The sequence below is a fragment of the Protopterus annectens genome, chromosome 5.part1 (genome assembly GCF_019279795.1).
Source record: "Protopterus annectens isolate FY-2018-M chromosome 5.part1, PAN1.0, whole genome shotgun sequence".
Classification (NCBI taxonomy): Eukaryota; Metazoa; Chordata; order Ceratodontiformes; family Protopteridae; genus Protopterus; species Protopterus annectens.
Window position 1 is genome coordinate 3,999,565 of NC_056736.1, and position 21,538 is coordinate 4,021,102.

The 21,538-nt window shown below is 39.9% G+C and overlaps 1 protein-coding gene across 1 annotated transcript in view; it reads left to right on the forward strand.

Annotated features, from left to right (window-relative positions):
* LOC122803659 (rab GTPase-activating protein 1-like) overlaps positions 1–21,538 on the forward strand; it is an 834,818-nt gene that overhangs the window by 330,958 nt on the left and 482,322 nt on the right. Inside the window, exon 4 of the mRNA XM_044073438.1 lies at positions 2,284–2,376. Within this exon, the coding sequence (XP_043929373.1) occupies positions 2,284–2,376 (93 nt within the window). The remainder of the gene's footprint in view (positions 1–2,283; positions 2,377–21,538) is intronic.

The following is a 21,538-nucleotide window of genomic DNA, read 5'->3' on the forward strand; positions in this document are numbered from 1 at the left end:
TCCTGCCTGCTGAACCTGGTTGATGTCTTTGAGGTAGTCACCAAGTCTATGGATGAGGGTAACAGCCTACCTCGACTTGGCCAAGGTCTTTGATACCATTCCCCACTCAGGTATCATTGATAAACTCACCAAACTAGGCATCAATCCTTGAATCACTAGGTGGGTTGCAAATTGTGGATTCCAAGTCAGACTGTCGACCAGTCATGAGTGGAGTCCCACAGGTCTTGGTCCTGGGCCCTCTCCTGTTTGGCATCTACTTCTCAGAAGTCCAGGCCAACACAGAAGGACTCTGGCTGACCAAATGCACTGATGACTGCAAGCTAGGAGTCATTATTAACTCCCCAAGTGATGCAGACATACTACAAAAGGGCCACTCTGAGACCAATGACTGGTGTCGGAACCATGGCCTGAAGTTTAACGCCAAAAAAATGCGTTATCATCCTCCTTTGGAAAAAACTCAGTTCCCATGAATTACCAATTGATAGGAGCCCAATGAACACTGAATAAGAGATCTGGGCACCCAGGTTGACAGCCGCCTCACCTTCAACCACCACATTGCCACTGTGGTTAAAGTCCCTCTACGTGGTGCATCATATAACCAAAGGTTTTGCATCCAGGAAGAAGGAGGTCATCATCCCTCTCTGCTCATCCCTCATTATACCAGTCATTGAATATAATGCCCCATTTGGCATGTACCTGACCAGACACCTACAACAGCTGGAGAGGACACAAATGTACCTCACAAAATGGATCCCAGGCCTTAAACACATGTTCTACATGAACAGACTCAAGAAACTTCAGCTGTTCTCAGTCTCATCATCTCCTTAGAGGTGATCTCTGCTTGACTTACAAAGCCATGTCTGACTCAGCCCTACTTGAAATGCTACACCTAAAGAAATCCCAATCCGTCCATGCCACACACTCCAGAAATCACAACCTCATTACCACAATTAACAGAACATGCTGGAGGGACAGGTTAATCTCTCAAAGACTGCCCATACTCTGGAATAAGTCAAGCAGAGCACCTTGCTGGCCCTCTTCAAGAGAAATCTTGACGAATGGATGGGTAACAGAAAATTCACTCCGGGGATCACGCCAGCTGCCCTACTGGATAGGGCCACTGTGAACTAACATCAGGTGGCACTGTGCCTGGGCAAATTTTTTTTGGGCTAGGCTTGTAAAGGCTCCAGGGCCATTAGCCTAGTACACACTTATGAACCTATATATGAGAGAGAGAGAGAAAGAGGTAAGTGGTAGCTAGCGTTACCTTAGCAGAGTCCGTAAGGAATTTCTTTACTCTATGTAGGGTGCCTACTTTTTGATGGGTTTTCTTGGTGCCGTTGTGAATATGTAAGTCAAAGTTAAGACTGTTGTCAGTTGTCATGCCAAGTAAATTTCGATGTGGGTTAACTTCAATCATGGTATTACTTAGGGAAGAAATGTTAAAGCTGGATTTTTCATGGAAATGTGATAGTAGTGCAGATTGTGATAACCTGAACGAAGACAGTTCGTAAGAGGAGTTTTTGGTGAGAGACTATTTTAAAAGCTTTAGAGAGATAAAGGAATACAGAGGAAATAAGTTTGCCTTTGTCTGTGGCTTTAATTGTATCTGTGAAAGTTAATAAGGACATGGTAGTGGTATAGGTGGGTCTAAAACCATGCTGTGTGGAGTCAGGAGCTTTTCCTGAAGAATATGTTGAAGTAGGTGCTTGTGAATGCACTGCTCCGGTATTTTTGACAAAGGGGATAATATGGTGATAGGTCTGAAATTGGTTATATGAGATAAGGTTCCTCCTTCATTAAGAGGGATTATGAAGGATTTTTTTCTGTAGAGAACGAACGTATGATTCCTTGATGGATCTGTTAATTAGAGACATAGGATACGCTATGGAACAGGCATCCTTCTAGAGGTATTTTGCTGGGAGATTATCTACTGAAGTTGAACAGAGTTTCAGTTTAAGAAGCAGCAGTTTGATGGGATGGGTTTTAAGGTGAGATTGGGGGTGCTTGCTGTTAGAGGACAGGGCATGTCCGGATTGTTGGAAGGAAAAATCTTTAGTAAGTGTTTTAATGCTTTCTATGAAATGTATGTTAAAGTGAGCAGCTATTTCCAAGGGAATGTTATGCTCAACTGTAGTGTGGTATGAAAGTGCATTTGAACTTCAGTAATTATTCCTGGGCTTTGATTGTTTGCCTTCATTTTTACAGAGTGCTATGCCTGGGGCCAACAAGATTGTAAAGTGTGAATGCCTATTGAAAAACTTGTGCTTTCTGCCCTTTTAGGTGCCTGTAAAGAAGCTGAAGAAGTATGAGAAGGAGTACCTGATGATGAGGCAGATGCAGCTTCAGCAGGAGGACCCCATTGACAGATACAAGGTAAAGGCTTTTGCTGGTACACCTTCTCCAAGAATGTGCCCTGTCATCAGGCAGGACTGCAGTTTTTGCTGCAGGAATGTTGCTCAACAAGCCCCTGCCATTGCAGCCTGGCTAGATTTGTTACATTGCTTACCAAGGAGTTTGGGAGCACTCCCCTTCTCATTCTAAAAATCATTCCTGCATCAGAAAAATATCACTTCTCACTGTATTTCCTGCTCTGAAGTACAGATGACAACACAGTATGAGTCTTGTATTTTTTTTTTTAACAAGGGTTGGGTACAGATCAGAAAATTTGTTTTGTGTCAGCTGAATTCACCACACACAGATTACAGTAATTCTATTAAAATGAACATTTATTCATTTTTGTAGTTTTTGCTGTACTAACCTTGGGTAGATTCAGTGGTAGCTGCTACCAAAGAGATGGAAAGCTCTTTGTATCATACTGCTAAGAAATTTTACTATATATATATATATATATATATATATATATATATATATATATATATATATATATATATATATATACACACTTTGTAACTGCCTTTCTCTGGGCATTAGTATTTTTTACAATCTGACTACTTGCCCTTTTTGTCCATATCATGTCTTTCAATGTGGTAAATAATGGCTTGACCTACCACTAGTAGATTAGCTGTTGTGAGGATTTGATTTACTGAGAGTGAAGATATGAAGAATGGAAACTACAGGATGTCCAGTTATCAGTAGTGTTTAGCTGGTTGCAGTTTGTATTTATCTGACTTAGCAGCCAGTATGTTTCACTGTGATCCTGTACGAAAAGGGATCATGGATTGGAGAGGATGCAGACGCAGTTAACAACAAAATTATTCTAAAAGCAACAACTACACTATAGTACTTCTGAAATGGCATCAAAAGTAATATCGAGCCTAGGTTTGCTTTCTGTATTTTAAGTAAAATGCAAAAGTTGTGACTTTGTGTCTACAGGATGTTTCCATTTCTGATTCCCCTCCAATGCATGGTGAGAAAAATTAAAATGGCAGAAGGGATTATGGCCCTTGGATCAATCCACTACCCATCATTAAATTATCTTCTAAAATCTTAAATCTGTAGGCCACCAGAGATATGGTTTCTTCAATCACACCACCGGAGTAGTCTGTATAAAAAAGATGGATAAACAGGAATCACATTGCAATTCATTAAGTTCAGCTTGGACAAGCAGGGAACATGTACTGCTACCCTTGGTATGGGCCTGCACCATCTACACAAGATTAAGATTCACACAGAATACCTTGTGGAGCAGACTTTTTGGCCTAGCTTCTCTCACGTCTTTCTCACCACTTTATGCAGGTTTCAGTGTCTTCTAGTATTCATTTGTTGACAATAACTGTACTTTATTCTTACACACACACACACACACATATACACAAAACACACACACGTTTGAAGGCTGGTAATTATCTGCAACACTACTGTCTCCCGGGATCTCTGAACCACTGTTTCACTTTTCTTAAAAAGTCAAAAAATTATAAACAGTGTAACAAGCTTATCAATTAATACATTGAGAGATAACCAGACACAAGCTTCTTAAAGGTGAATACATAAAAATAATTTATTTAGGAAATAATTGGTTAAGCAGTAAAGTTAACAGTTAAATGTACAGAGAGATATGGACTTGTAGCGGGTCACAAAAAAATAATCATTTTGAACAGAGGAACTAAAACACACACAAAAACAAACCAGGAAATAGTGGCACACAGAACAAGGCAAATACAGACTGCTAGAGCTGTAACTCAACAAATGTGATGAACTGCACTCTGTGAAGAACTCCAATCCTTTAATTTAATGAGCATGTTCATCTTCAAATAAAAACTTCATCAGATAAAATTCATGAAGAACCTTCCACATCAAAAGAATACATTAACCAATGAAATAAGAAATACACGTGACAGCCAAGCCTCCTGCAAGGAACAACCCATTGATATAGACTTCCCATTCATTTTGAACAGTGTACAACAAAAAATAAATCACTCTACAGCTAGGCTTTTTTTCTCTGTAGTTCTGAACTAAAGGAGTTACTGGGGCCTAATTTAAACTACCAGAATTTCCAGAACATATTACAGGCAAGCACAAAAACAAAACTTACTGGTCCAAGAATCTTCTTCTTTCTTCTAACTGTAGTTCATACAACTACTTGGTTTGTATCTTTTCACATAACGCACTTGCAGTCAAGCAGCATTTCATATTTACCTGTTAATGAGTTAACCTGCTTAAACAGTCTTCTAATTAAGCAATAATTCATGACTGTGCTGGGTATATCAGGACTATGGTTGCTGTGGTTTGATCGCACGGGTGAAGACTTATTAAACAAAATCACCCATGGGTAAATCCTGATATAACTACACACAGTCATGTATTATTGCTATTATAGAATTACGTTATTCAAGAAAGAAATTGCTTCCCTTTCTTAAGTAATGCATTTGTATAAGGGCACTTCAATCTTCCATGTTCTCTTCCTTAGACTGATGTACTGTGCATAAGTATGGGACTTACATTCTCATGCACAGTACATTAGGAGAAGCGATGGAGAGAATGTCTGTTGCTGTTTTTTTTTCTAACTAATAAAAAAAAAAGTGATTTACAAGGGATAGCACCACAAATATATAAAGTAAATTTGGTAGGTTTCTGTTTAATTTTTGCAGAATATACCTGATTTTTTCTCATATTTTGCCCTGTCCCTCAGTAGTAGAAAAGTCTGTCTGGTTAATAGCACTTGAGCAGCTGGACTTTCTTCTATTGGTCTATACTCAATTTACAACTGGCACACTGGCTTGTCTGTCCAATTAATGTGCTAGTTTTTGAGTAGTAATGAGCATTTATTTTATAATTGCACTTTTACATTTGTTTAGCTTCCTGAACTAAGAATAATTACAGATCTTCTAATCAAAGGGCAGAACAATTACTGTCCCTGTTTCATGCGTTTGCCATAGATTTCATATACTATGTATAATTGCTGTATTTTCTCAGTTGACTACAGTTGCAAATTATTACTTTTTTGAGTTTCAGAGGTCTCAAATTTGTGTATCTTTTTATGCCACAGAAAAATACTCATGTTTACTTACCTTCTGCTGGTTTTGCAAGATTTATATGCAGCTCACATAAATGTTGCAGTCTGAAACAGTAGCATACTTATTCTTAGCCATGACACATGGTTTTATCCAAAAACATTTACAGTCTGTGTACTGATGTTATGCTGGATTTTGAGGAACTGAATGGATTCCATGGCCTCAGTTCCTACAAAACTGAATTGTGACCACTTGAGGTACAAGCTATCATCTTACATTTCAGTGTGTTAAATATCAGTAAAAGAGTATTCTTCTGTTAATGACATCATTTTGAAGGGTGTACAGAATGTCATGAAGGAGTCACAGTTTCTGTGATTGACACTGCAGCCACAGCCATGGCTGCCTCATTAGGATGTCCACATTGTTTCAGAGTCCATTCTCATCTTCACTTGAAAACATGTTCATACTTGTGAAAAATCAAGGAAGATGAAGACCCAAACAAGAAGGTTCCATGCTTTTTGCTGTTGTAATCCTGAATTCAGATTGTTGAATAGAGGAGGCAAGCTTCATGGCTGTTCTCAGTCTCTAAGGTACACTGTAAAATGAAAAAAAAACACACAACAGTTTAACTGGCTTAGTTATTTAGAAGGTATCCCTCTTGTGGGCTTTTAATATAATGTCAGGATTTAAGCAAGTGGGATGCTATCTCCCCAATAAAAGCAATTAATAAGCAATGTTATTTGTGATTGCTTTCTGGATTGAATAGAATATAGGTAACTACCCTAGCTGGCATTTTTCTGGGGGTTGTGATGAAACAATGTGAAACTTTCACACTCTGGTTGCAGGTTACATACAGCATGCCAGTGCAACATATTGTTTCTGTAGTAAATGGCCTAGTTTACTCGTATTTCCTTTGTTACCTGTGCTAATACCATTAGCATGCTGTAGTTTGAAAAATCATGTTCCATTTTTTGACATCCATCAATAAATCACCTTTGGAATTATTATTAGCAAGTTATTTTTTATATCAAATTGTATACGTTTTATTAATTTTTTGCTGTTCTGTCACCCCAAGTATAGAACTGTATGCTACACAATATATACACCATGTCGTTACAATGAATTCACATGACACAAAGTACTTAACCTACAAATTTAAGTAGAGTAAATATGAATACATAAAACATACAGTTTAATATAATAGAGCAATTATACAATTATGAAAAATGGACAAGTAAAAAAAAAAAAAAAGGTATGATTAGTCAAAATAGACAATATATCATAGGTTCATAAGTGTGTACTAGTCTAATAGCCGTGGAGCCTTTACAAGCCTAGCCCATAGGATTAGCCTGACATTGCGCCACTTGACCTTAGTTCCCAGTGCCTCTGTCAAGTAAAGTCACTGGAGTGATCCCCGGGGTGAATTTTCTATTTCCCATCCACTCATCAAGATTTCTCTTGAAGACAGCCAGTGAGGTGCTCTGCTTCACATGTATGGGAAGTCTATTCCATAGCATGGGCAGTCTCTGGGTTATGAACCTTCCCTCCAGCATGTTCTGTTGATTGTGGTAATGAGGTTGAGGTCTCTGGAGCATGTGGTGTGGAGGGATTGGGATTTCTTTAGATGTAGCATTTCTAATAGAGCTGGGTCAGACATGGCTTTGTAAGTCAAGCAGAGATCGCCTGTAAGTAGGCGATATGAGACCGAGAATAGTTAGAGTTTTTTGAGTATGTCCATTTAGGACAAATGTTTAAGGCCTAGGATCTTCTTTGTGAGGTAATTTTGTGGCCTCTCCAGTTGTTGCAGGTGTTTAGTGAGGTACATGCCAAATGGGGCTTTGTACTCAATGATTGGCCTAATGAGGGAAGAGTAGAGGGAAACAATGACCTCTTTCTTCCTGGATGCAAAACCCTTAGTAATGAGATGTGCCACATAGAAGGACTTTCTGACCACAGTGGCAATGTGGTGGTCAAAAGAGAGGTTGCTGTCAACCTGTGTTCCCAGATCTCTTATAACGCCTTGTGTGTTCAGTGGACTACCATCGATGTGGTAATTCATGGGAACTGGGTTTTTCCCAAAGGGGATGACGACACAGTTTTTGGCATTGAGCTTAAAGGCATGGTTCTGACACCAGTCGTTGGTCTCAGTGAGGCCTTTCTGTAGGATTTCAACATCACTTGGAGTTAATAATGGCTCCCAACTTGCAGTCGTCTGCAAACGTTGTCAGCCAGAGTCCCTTCGTGTTGGCCTGGACTTCAGAGAAGTAGATACCACACAGGAGAGGACCCAGAACCAAACCCTGTGTGTGACTGGTCAGCAGTATAACTTGGAGTCAGCTGCTTTCACACTGTGGGTTCTACCTGTGAGCCAGTTTGCAACCCACCTAGTGATATAGGGGTTGATTTATTTATTTATTTTATTTTACATTTGTTGACTGGGATAGTCCAACTGGATTTATGTCCATTTTCAGTAGAGTCCCGGGGAGATAAGCTCCAAGAGATTACTAGACTACTAACATACAGGTACAAGTTGTTATACAGTTAAATACTACAAATTTTAAACGGTTCAGGAATCTTCACAGTTTATACAAAAAAACATGTTACAAGCATTAGATAAGATATTTTAGTCTTTATGTACAAGACTTCATTAGTAACTAGAAAGTAATTGTTAAACAAATACATACTTCAAGTTTCAACAGTTCAGCAATGCTCACAGTTTAAACAATATTTGTTGCCTGCCTTAGGTAGGATGCTTTAGAATTATAAGCAGAAGAATTTAACTAGGTATTTTAAATTATCTCTCTTAGGATAAGATATGTTTTTGCCAAGGATAGGCCTTGATCTAAAAAGACACAGATAGAGCAGGAATTAGGTCTTAAGAGAGGGTATTTGGGATATAGTATGAGATTAGTCTGGATTTGTACAGGGACATAACCAATGGGTTTTAAGATAGAGTTTCAGATTGTATTTAAAAAGTGTAAATGAAGACAGTGATGTAAGTTCATGGGGGAGTTGGTTCAAATACTTTCCAACTGCATTTGAGAACAGAGCATCTCCTGCCATGTTATTAGATTTACATGTTGATAGTAGTAGTTTATTAGATGAGCGTAAAGTTGAAAGGTTCTTATATTGGGTAATGAGACTAGCAAGTATTGGGGTATTGGTAGATTGGAAAAGGGTTTTGTGCACAATAGTGAGTTGTTTAAAGTGAATCTGATTCAGAAGCTCTAACCACCCTAATTGTTTCAGGTTATGGCAGTGATGGGTCCTAAAGGAGGAAGCAGTAGCAAATCTGGCAATGCTATTGTAAGCGTTGGCTAGCTTGTTAATGTTATTTTTTGACAAGTTAGTATATATAGAAGAAGCATAGAGAAGTATGGAGATTAGGTGGGAATAGGCAATAGTGGTTCTGGCTAGTGGGGAGAGAAAGGGTTTTATCCTATAGAGGGAGTCTACTTTCCTGTTGCCAGTTTTTATGGTATTGTTGATATGGGTTTCAAAGTTCAGGTTGTTGTCAATGGTTACCCCTAGACGTTTAGTTGTTAGATCAGGAGATATGAGTGTACCATTATTGGATAAGACTGAAAAGTTCATTGGGAGTGATTTACAGGTAGGAGTGAAGAGGAGGAGTTTGCGGTAGCGTTGTCGCCTCACAGTAAGACGCTGTATGGTTCGATTCTCAGCTAGAGTGTCTTCTGAGTGGAGACATGCATGAATGGGCATACCTTCGTTGAAGGTTGTGCGTTAGGGCTTGTAACTCGGCACGTAAAAATCAACTACCAATCATTAGCGGACCGGAGTTCCGCTGTGGCGATCCCTAACTGGGAAAAGCCGAAAGACACAACAAGTGAAGAGGAGGAGTTTGTTTTTTTGGGGGTTCAAGAGGAGGCAGCGTTATAGAAACCAATTTTCTGTTTTATTGAATGTTGACTGAGTTAGAGTCTGTATTTGGGATTGAGATTTAGCTGAGCAGATTATTGTCGAATCATCTGCGTATTGTACACAGTTAGTTAAAGGAATAGCTAGGTTGAGGTCATTGATAAATATTGAGAAAAGGAGGGGGCCCAATATAGAGCCCTGAGGAACACCTAGGGTAACTAGGAGATGGGATGAGAGGTTGTTGTCCTATAGCACTGCCTGCTGTCTATTATCAAGGTAGGACTGGAACCATTTTATAGTCTTTGTGCCCAGAGTGAAGGATTTTAGAATATTGAGAAGTAAGTGGTGGTTGACCATGTCAAATGCTTTTGAAAGGACAATGAAAAGTGCTGAAGAGAAGATTGTTATTACGGTTTTTATTGATGCTGTCAGTGAAGGATAGGCATGCAGTTGTTGCACTGTGGAAAGGCCTGAAGCCATGTTGAGATTTGGCCAGTAAATTGTTCTAGCTAATGGGGAAAGTAGTGAATATTCTTTGGAGTTTCCACCCTTGTGTAGGGGGATAATGTAGGAGATTTTCCAGATGGTGGGAATAGTGCTTTCTTGTATGGTTCCATTTATCAGCAATGATACAGGATAAGCTATGACTCTGGCTGCCTTTTGCAGGTATTCAGCAGGTAGCTGTTCAGCTGAGGGGGTAGTAGGTTTTAGTTTACTTAAGACGTTGCAGATGAGGGAAGTTGGGACAGGTTGCAGGTTTAGAGTTGGGAGAGAGTTAGTAGTATTGGTTGAAAGGGCAGAGCTAGTGGCTGTTAGTTGATTAGCAAGTGTTTGGATGGTCTCCGTGAAGAAGGTATTAAAAGCATTAGCAGTTTGCTTTGGATTGTCGGAATTTGATCCTATAGGGGGTGATGTTGCGGATTGGCCTGGTTGAAGTAGTCTGTTTATGCTAGCCCAGAACGTTTGTGGATTATTTTGGTTGGTCTGTTGGAGGTGGAAGTAAATGTTTTTTTTATCTTCGAGTACAGCTTTCTTAGTCTCATTTCTTTTTTGCCTGAATTGCTGTTGGTCTACTAGGTTTCTAGTTCTCCACAGTGCCCAAACTTTGTTTCTCTGTTGAATTTTCTGCCTGGTTTTCTTTGTAAGCCATGGGGCGGGTTTAGATTTAATTTTGATGGAACGCTTTGGTGCATGGTGGTTAAGGATTGTTAAGAATTTTGAGTTAAAGTAGTTTGTTGCTTTGTCAAGTGGGAGGTATTTTATAGGTGACCAATCACATTCTTTTAGTTCAGCTTGGAAGTTATTGGGGTTAAAGTTTCTGTTGCTTCTTATTGTTTTATATATGGGTGGGTTGTGTGAACTCAACCTTTGCCTGATTATAAGTGAGATAATGGTCACTTACATCATCAGGGAGGGTCCCTACATTATAGAGTTGTTGGTGATTATTTATTAGAATCCAGTCTAGAATGGATTAATTGTTATTGTTTTTTTAATTCTGGTTGGGGTGTTAATTATTTGTGAGAAGCCATTAAGGTTAATATGGGAGGTTGGTGATTCAATAGAGCAGTCCTTCCAGTCTATATTAAAGTCTCCAAGAATTATTGTCTCTTGGGGAATTTTTGTGGAGAGTTCAGCAAGGATACCTTCCAGAGTGGTGGTGATGTTACCAGGGGGCAAGTTAGATACATATTATATTTAGGCATTTGCTGGGATTAAGTTGAAGTTTGGTGCTAATGATTTCTGCATTGTTTTCAGAGGAGGAACCAAGATCTAGTATAGATATTTGTAGGCCTTCTTTATAAAGGATAGCAACACCCCCTCCTTTTTTTACTTTGCGGTCTTGTCTCAAGATGTTGTACCCAGATGGAATAACTTCAACATCTTGTGTAGTAGGTTTTAGCCATGTTTCTGTTAAACAATGTATATCAAAGGAATGAACATCCAGGAGAGCATGGAGGTGGGCAATTTTATTATTTGTGCTCCGAATATTGTGGTGAGCTGTATAGAGTGAGTTGAGAGATTTAGATGGGATATTTGTTGTAGAGGGAACATGAATTTGTGGTTCTGTGCTTGTTTTATGCCCTGGTCCTGAGTTAGGATGAATGTCCCTCATCTAGTAAGGAGAGGTGTAATAGCTTGTTTAAGGGATTGTGGAGGTTAAAGTAATGGTGAAGAGGTTTTTTTAGGTTTTAGATAGTTGTATTTGATATGGATCAGTCTGTGATATTTAGCAGGTAGATAGCTAGGTAAAGATGTTAAATTTGTGTTCTGGGGAGTTAATTAGAGGTATAGTACTTGTTTGTGCATTAGGGAAGTTCAGCTGTAAATATTTGATCATTGATGCCTAGCTTAGTGAGTTTTTCTGTGATTCCTGAGTGGGGAATGGTATCAAAGGCCTTATATCATATGAGTAAGGAACAACCCGCACCACTAGAACTTTTTAGGCAGATATTTGAAAAACTCCAGCTCCGGTGGCATAGGGGATGAAGCTCTGGCCAAAGCCCAGGTAACCTGATTTCAATTAGCACACACTTGATGAAGAAGGCAGTGGAGACTGGGAATGCAAGTCATGGGGAGAGAAAGGCCAGTGGAGAATGGGCATGCATGTCATAGGGGGAGAAGGTGACCTTGCATTTCCATATTCTCTTGATGGAGGAGGAGTCATCTGTGAATCCCTTGGCCAAGCTTTTAGGTCACAAAGCATACAGGAGCATTCACTTACAAGAAGGCATTCTGGAATGCCTTGATACAGGTAGCACATACCACTTCCAGGAATGAGGTTAGGCTGTACATGCAAAAACATGGTCTCATAACTGGACTGCCAGAGAACACAAATGATTGTTACCACTAGACATGTCTAATTCTAAGCATAGCAGGCATCAGACAGAGCACTGTGGAGGCAAAAACAGCCCCATGGAAGTAGGGAATGAATGAGCGAGTCGATTTGCAGGAAGCCTTGATCATCATCAAGCATGGGAAAAAAGCACAGAAAAATATTTCTCATAAACATAATAATTAGAACACTCAGCAGACCTGTTAATTAGAAAACTGTTTTTAAAAGCCACATGCAGTTATTATATGTATTTATTATTTATTTACATTTGTTAACTGAGGATGTCCAGCTCTGTGGCATCCTATGGAAGGATAAGTAGTCATATTCAAAACAGTATTAACAAACGTATACATAAGGTTTGATAGATTAACAACAAAGTGAGAAGAAACTTGCAGTCTGTAAGCTTTACAACAATTAAAAATAAAAACATGGCAAGAACATCAGTATCTTATGACCAGATGTTATGATACGTCTTACAGTATTTTGACTGCTGAATACCTTAAGGGGATAGGGTAGTGGACTGGGGTTAGAAGGTTTACAAAACTGATGCAGTGGTTAGAACTGTGAGGGGGGTATCATCAAATAACACCACAGTTGTATGTCTAGTTCTATTAAGTTTCTTTCATCTCTGTTTTGAATGACATATTTTTCTCATAGCTCTATTTTTCAGTGATTTTTTTTTTTTGGAGATACATTGGAGGCTATGAGAAAGTTTGTTCCAGAGTATACTTACAGCTGTGGCAAATCTGGAGTCAGCAGGCATACTTTTAGATTTAGGAACTTTAATAATCTGTCCAATCAGTTGTCTTAGGTCATTCGCTTTTTTAATTTCTCCAAATCTTTTGGATTTCTAATACCATGACAGGAATGGACCCCCATTCCTAAGTCAAAGTACAATTAAAGTTCATGAAATTAGTATTGTTTCAATCTTTGTCAGACAGAAGTGCTCTTCGCAGCACCCGCAATGTGCCCAATAATGATTCCTGCAATTCGTATGGAGTTACATGTATTGGTAACATATCTAAACACAATTCTTTTTTATAAGACCCATTGCTCCTACTACTCTTTGGACTGTCTGGGTATCTTTCTTCCACATTGCTCTCATCTCTGCCTGCAAATCCTTAGGGCGGCACAGTGGTGCAGTGGTTAACCTTGTCACCTCACAGCAAGAGGTTCTCTGGTTCGATTCTCGGCTGGGGTGCCTTCTGTGTGGAGTTTGCATGTTCTCCCTGTGTTCGCGTGGGTTTCCTCCGGGTACTCCGGTTTCCTCCCACATTCCAAAGACGTGCATCTGGAGCATTTCTCCCTGGGCCTCCGCTGAAAACAGGCTCTGTGGAACCTAGTCGGACATTCCCGGTCAACAAATGTTAAATAAAAATAAAAAATCCTGACATTTTAAGACTTTGTGTTTCTCTGTACACAAGACACTGTAGTCACTGGGTGTGGCGATTTCAGTAATCAATGCCCTTTTGTCTTCTTCTCATGGACCACTATATCCAGTTTTCTAGCATCTATCTTTTGAACTGCTGGTAATGGATAATCCCATGTGATGTGAACTTCATCATTTTCTATGATATTTTGTGGCTCATGTTTTCAGTGTTTTTCAGTCACTTCAACACCATAATGTTTACACAATCCCCAGTGCAAGTGTCTTCCCACATTATTATGCCTTTCAGTATACAGTCGTTCTGCCATTAGTATGTCACAACCAGCAATGAGATGTGCAACTGTTTCCAATTCAGTTTTACAAAACCTACATTTGTGTGTTTCTCCCACATGTTCAATGGACTTTGTAAACCAACGTGTATGCATCCCCCTATCTTGGGTTGCCAATATTAACCTTCCATCTCTTGGTTTGAATTTGCCTCTCCTTAACCATTCCTGCATTCCTTTCTGATCAACATGAGGTTCTTCCAGAAGTTTTCTATACTATGCATTTTCCACATTTCTTGCCTTCTCATCTGGTCCTTCACCTTATATTCTTTCTTTTGTTTTTTGGCACATTCAGTTGCTGCCTTATTTTTATCTACTTCTGGTCTGATTTCCATTCCTGCTTGACGCCACCTTGCTTCTGCTAGATTAAGTAGAGAAGTCTCATCATGTTTCAAACCTTTCACTACATTTTGGTCTTTTGAGGTCAGCAGATTTGTGTGGAGTCTCACAATTGCAGATCTATACATGTAATCAATTTCAAGGAGGCCCATCCCTCCTTCGGAATGGAGAATATATATTTTAATATGCACTGATTTTTATAAATTGTTTGAGCATGAAGCATCCTTTTTGTTCTCCTGTCTAATCTATCCAACACATTTTGGGGCCAGTCAGTCACTCCAAAACTGTAAGTTAGGACAGGAAGTGCAAATTGTTTTATAGCTTGGATTTTGTTCCTAGATGTCAGTGCTGTTTTCAGAATTAATTTAAGTCTTCTAAAGTATTCCTTACTAAGTTTTATTCGCATTTGTTCATGTTTTATTGTTGATCCTTCATCAGTTCCCAAATATTTATAACTCCCTCTTGCTCAAGTTCTTTTATATCACATTCTTGTCCCAGACTGATGTTTTCATGGAGAGAGTGTCTTGATGTGATGATAGAGGCAAAAAGTTGGGGGCCCATATAACCTAGCCAGGATTCATAGGTTAACAGTGCTAATTTTCAAAGTGATTACATTTAGAAGAACCACAGAACTAATCAGACATGTATTGTGCTTTGATTAGTACCCGCAGACTGAAAAAAGTACTGCATAATTAAAAAAGGTGTTCCCCTTACGGGATGAATAGCACTAATGTGTTTTACAGGCTAGCACATACCTGACATGACAGTCATCTCAACAATGCAGGCTAGCACATACCTGACATGACAGGCATCTCAACAATGCAGGCAAGCACATACCTGACATGACAGGCATCTCAACAATGCAGGCTAGCACATACCTGACATGACAGGCATCTCAACAATGCAGGCTAGCACATACCTGACATGACAGGCATCTGAATAATGCAGGCTAGAACATACCTGACATGACAGGCATCTGAATAATGCAGGCTAGCACAGTTGTCTCAGTGCATGCTCATGACACTTGGCTCTAGTTCATGTTTATCCAACACAAGAAGGACAGCATAGCAGCCACCAGACAGGCCACTGCAGCTGTGCACAGTAAAATGGCAATCCTGATCTTCATATAAATGGGGTGGAAGTACAAGGGTAACCATAAGGTATGAAAGGTAAGGAATGGCTCTTTTTCTAGAGAAAGTGCTCTTTTGGTAAGATTTACAAAAGAATGGCTGGGTGGGATAGAGGGGTGGTGGTAGAAGAGCAGGTAGCAGAAGAAGATATGAAAACATATATCAAAGACTCACATATACGGATTGTATGCACAGGATGGGCACAGGCATTCAAAGGGTGGGAAAGTGGTAATGAGGAGGGTGGGATAATAATCAGGAAATAAGAAGTGGTATATAAATGAGGGAAAACAGCAGAATAGTCATTGGGTAGGGTCCTGGCATGTGTTGATGCCAAGTCAGCCCATAAAGCAACAAATCCAGGCATCACTCACCTGAGTAGCTAGTGTTATGGGCCAGTTGCTTCTATGATATCCCGGTGGTTGAGACCTGCTTGTTACATACCTCCACCAAGCCTTGACAAAAGATAGTGTACATTGCTGAGATGACTGCCCAGTTGCTGCCACCCCTTGGCAGCCACCAACCTCTTTGCCTGATGCCAGGAGACCACAGGAGACCCCTGCAGTACACTTCAAAAAGAGGTATCTTCACCATCACTCCTAAGAAGTTTACACAAAGTGCACTAGTGACCCCTCCAGATCACTTCCAGCAGGGGAACCATCCCCTGCTGAGAGACAGACCTGATGGCCACCTGTGACCCATCACCAGAAGCATGATTTAGAACAAACTGAAGTAACTCTTCTCACCTCTTCCACAGCAGGACATGTGAAAGAATAAAGTAATGGGGAAAATGATTATCCATATGTGTTAAAAGCATGATTACAGTTCTGCATTGGACTGGTACAGATATCAGACACAACCTGCTACCGAGAAAGGTGATCTCACTTTCTGTGACACCCAACCATTTTCAGCTGTCACTCCTGTGGTGTTAAAAAAAAAAAAAAGTATGTACCTTTAACTCCCAGTGGGTGTGGCTTGAGCCTTTAAAAAATGAAGTTATCACCTTAGAGTCCAACAAATATTCTTATTTCTGGAACCACAAGTGTTACTAGAAAACTGTAAATGGCAAACTATTCAAGATAAATTAATCTTTACATTAGTGGCATTCATTCAGTTCAAATCTTTATATTGGATTTTATAAGCCAAAATAAAGGCAGTGAATATTAATTTTGTAATGTTGTATAAACATCTTATCACATCTTGGTACCCATTCAAGCAAGACGCATACTGCCAGCAAGATTTTCTTCATACAGCTGTGAGCTTTGAGGCTATGCAGTTCTGTCTGTTACCTGAATGTTGAGGTATTTAGAGAAATATGAAGACTATTACAATATAAATAAACAGTATGCAAATAATAATCAGTATCTCTTTAGCATCATTACACAGAGGTCAGATGTTTTCCAACATGTATGTGATACGATGAAATATTCTGATACCTGTATGTAGCATGGTTTTGGAATTAATGCAAATATGAACGAGCAGTATTTGATGCCTTGAGGTGTCAGTAGGATGCAACTGCAGAAATGCCAGGAGGCGCGCTCAGATGTAATGAGATAAAATACAGCAGTACAGAAAAATTGCTTTGCACTGACAGAGCAGGACAGGGTGGTACTGCTTCAGATCACAGTAACTAGAAAAACCCTGCTCACTACAAGAGATTATTCCAGTGGAATTGTTCACTATCAGAGCAAGTTCATGCCAGATATCTACCTTCCATATGGGCCATCATAAGTGCCCAACAGGTACTCCCTAAAGCTACTGAGCAGAAAAAACGGGAACATTTTACCCTCCCTGGTACACCATGCTGGAACCCTGCAATGTCAAGTGCCTGAAGTTGTCTTGACCATTCATTCATCTGCATAAAAAGCAAGATGGCGGTCCTGTATATACAGATACATGTTCATGATTTCATGTGTCACATAATATAGTACTGGACTGCAATGCTAATCCATGTCTGCAATGCTACAGGCATATGCATGCTATATGCATGACCATACAGGTCACATGCTTAGTGATCACTGTGACATATGTGACTAGAGCCAGCATTTTTGGATGGCTCATTGTGCACTGGCATTGATTTATAGACAGTGATGATAAATGTATTCTGTAACATGGCAACTGATCAAACATCCCCTTGTTAGTTATGCAAAGCACACCAGTGCAACACTACTTAGAGCCATACAACTGTGAGACAGAGAAATTTTAGTAGAGATTCTGTAAAGCTGGAGCTTCATATAGTTAAGGAAGGAGTCCTACTTAGTAAAATATCTGAGCAACACAACAAAGCCCATGGTAGATTTCAGTGACAGTGAGGTAGACATCATGATGTATGTATAAGTAGGAACCATGGTTCTATAACATCTGCTTAAGGCTGTTGGAGGGAAAATCATGCACATCAGAAACCTTAAGTATGGCATACCACAAGGGGGGAATTGTTTGCAAAGGTCATATGTTGTTTCAGTTTGCAAATGGAGAAGTCATTCATGCACTAACTGAGTTGATAGCCAGGAGCATGGGGGCGCTTTGGCCATGGCTGCAGTACTTAAATGGGGGAGACTATGCACTCAATAGCATCAGAACGTGCTTCTCCCCATCAAGGTGGATGCACATGGTCCTGTAGTTTAATACCTTACCGCAATGGACCTTACTGAGCTCAAACATCACAGGCCAACAGGTTGGGCAGCACCAATGGTTATGCTATGGCAGCTTGACTTCACCATTTGAGAATATGAGCCCTTATTCTCTGCAACCCTTCAGAGTACATGGCTAAGACATTAACTTCCATTGCTCTTACTCCACTCAGCTGTGTAAGCAATGATGAATGTGCCCCTCCCATCCCCCAAAATGTGAATATGGTGATATTTCATATACTCTGACCACACCATGCATTGTGCTGCATAGCATGCATGTGATGCATGCATAAGTTTATTTTGTGCTGTCTGTGGACCAGATGCCAGCACTTTGCTCATGCTGCAATACAGCGCACCCATTTGTGCCTCAACTGTGATACTGCCACATGTTCCTCCCATTAATCACCACTCTGGCCTTCTGCTGTTGTAAAAGAATTACTTCCTACATATTCACTTGCTGCTCCATCTGTTTGTGGAATACCATGTTGTACATCATAGCACATGCAACAGAAGTCCGGCTGCAGATGTCTAGACTGTCTTCCAGTGCCCCTCATAAGACAGCAAAAGCATCCTTTCATTAGGTTTAACACATCCTCCATTATAGTCTGTTTTCTGCATGGATATCTTTATAAAAAGCCATTTAGCGCTTGGTCTGGGGATGCAGATGGGGTGAGTCAACAACCAAAACTCTAGGGCATTATCCATCAGCACCTGTAATAAATAGCAAACAGCATATTATAAGTGAATCACTTCCTGCTTGCATGGCAACTTTGTGTATAGGTCTTTCTCCCTAGCATGTGTGAAGTTCCCAAGCAGATGATCCTCTGGGAAGTCCCCTTGCAGGAACCTTTGGTATAGCTGGATCTGTGTCAAATGTGCATATCGTATTACTGCCTAGTTTGTACACAGATACATTATGAATAACTCCCTGGGTATTGCAGGGAGTGGAAACTCTTCATGTTGATGTATTGCAAGCCCTCTGGACCTGGCAGGGCCTTGTTGGCAACAAGAATGCACTCTGTGGCTTCCAGGACCTAGGGCAAATTGAATAAGTTCTAAAATATCTGCATAAAGCTGGTTCTATCTTATGCAGTCCTGGGGAACCACATATACTCCTTCACATGTTGTAGTATAATGGTGAGGAAATCGCTTACATTATCCCTAACATGTAACTGGTGGTCAGTGAAAAGTGTCATATGGTTAAGCCTATACATTAATATCCACAAAATAGGCTTACCACTTCTTCCCCCCTCAGCTCTGCTTCTGGGTGACAGTTTGAGTAGATCCTGTAATCTCCCTGTCCACACACAAGCTGTCTCCAGTCTTCTAGCCTGTGAGGTAGTGGTGTCACATGTCATTTGTATCTCTCCGATGAGGTGGATGGCCACGACATGCAACATTGTGGGGACAGGCTTTATCTGTGCTTACTAACACATTCTACTGTACCCATAGCATCACTCCCAGCATGTACATCATCTACCCTGTTAAAATGGGTAGATACAGTGGAGAAACACTCATTTTATAAATTTATTTTGTCTTTTTTTCGAGGTACAGCACTGATCTACAACCTTTTTCAGACTCAGCCAAGGATTGGCGTCTGGTTAAGTGACTTGCTCAGTCACACAGTTAGGCAATGATGGTTGAGGAAATCAAACTGTGGACCACTGGACCACAGAAAACAACTCATTAACCACTCCTTAGTCCTCTAAGCCAACTGCCAGACCTTGATACTCTAAGCCAAGTGCCAGACATGGTTGGATCAGTCCACCATTTTGGATGTTACAATTTGCATATTCCATGCTAATGATTTGCATGGGGGTCCTCTGCATACCTAGTTATTTTGACTCTTGTGCAACTTTGCCATCTGTGTTTTAGAATCACACCCTGGTAATTTCTGCTACACATTAATTTATGATGTACGGTATATATATATATATATATATATATATATATATATATATATATATATATTCATATGTCTATGAATCACAGCTCCCAGCTCTGGTGTGTTAAAAAAACAGTAGAATAACAGATGATGTTGAAATTCCAGCCATTGTCTTAGTACATCAGTGATAGCCAGGTAAAAGCTTTGACATGACAACTGGAAGTGAATCTAGAATTTTTTTTCATAGGCCTGTTTGAGCTTATTTTGCAAAGGAGAAGAGATCACTCAGGAGAAAGTAGCAGAAAATTAATGGCAGAAGGTATGAGCTGGCTGTAGCAAATCACCCAATTTATATAAGGAATGGCCTAGCCTTGTACATGTTAAGATTTATACTGGTTTTGCTGGTGGTATTTTTATGTGCATGCTGAATTTTAAGTGATTATCAAAATTAAACAATCCATGTAAAATACTTCATCCAAAGGTTTTAAATTTTATTCATCTAATAACACAAATCTGCAAATAAAAAATAAATGTAGTAATTCATCTGAAGAAAATCTGTTTATGCTATTTCTGCCACATTCTCATCAGGCAGCCATCAAAGGCTCTTTGGTTATGATCCCAACCCCTCACTCTGGTGGCTAACCTAACCACCCACATCACTGTGGGCAGGGCTAGGTTCATCACAAGGTGACCTAGGCAATTACTTAGGGCCTGATGATGGCTGGGGGCCCAATGCTGACCCTAAAAAAAAAAAAAAAACACTCCATTGTTATGGAGATCACATTAAGGAGATTCCATTCAACAAAAAAGTGTCAGCATCCTATGCTGGCTGGGGACCCAGACTGACCTTAAAAAAATGCTCTCATAAACCCATTCAACAACTGCATCAGCATACCTGGAAGCAGGAGCACAGATTTGATCCACGAAGCACTTCCATGTCAAGGTCAAAAGAGAGAAAGTGGGTTTGAGTCACATCCCTTCAGAGTAAAGCACATTTAAGTGGGCGATTTGAGTCTTCACTTTAAAGCACATCTGCACGGGGGAGTTTTTGCAGTGCAGGATGCACAAAAGGTTTTCTCAATCCATGGATTGCTTTTTGGGAGGTGTTTGATGCACTGATTCTTTTTTTTTTGTTCTACACATGGAGAGTGACACAGAAATGATATTGAGTAGGATGCACAGGAGATTATACATATCTATAGATGTGGGAGAGACTTTGTAGGGATCGTTGCTTATCGAGAGACATTGGGTGCATAGATTTTTCTTCTGCAGATGAGATAGGCACAGAAATGCTGCTGCAAGGGAGATCCTACCTCAATTTTGCATTGAGAGGGAGATGAGCCCTCGCAGAACAGGTGTATGTGTGTGTTTGTGCGTCCTCTACCTGTACTATACTTAGGATGATTCTTCCATGCCATCCAGAAGGAATACAGAAAACACAGATAAATCACTGCAGATTGCAGTTATTCAAGAACAGCAGTCCTTACAATAGCTATCATTCTTGTTAGAAAATATATATGATCTCTCTTTTTGTTCAAGTACAGTCCTAGGAGCACTGTCTGGTTAAGTGACTTTCTCAAACTCACAGAGTAGGCAAATAGAACTGCAGTCAGTCAAACCCTGTACCTTGACTACAGGAAGCAGCTCGTAAGAGTTGAGAGCCTTATTCCACTGTGCTAACTGCCAAATCTTTGTTAACGGCATTTCATGATAAATTA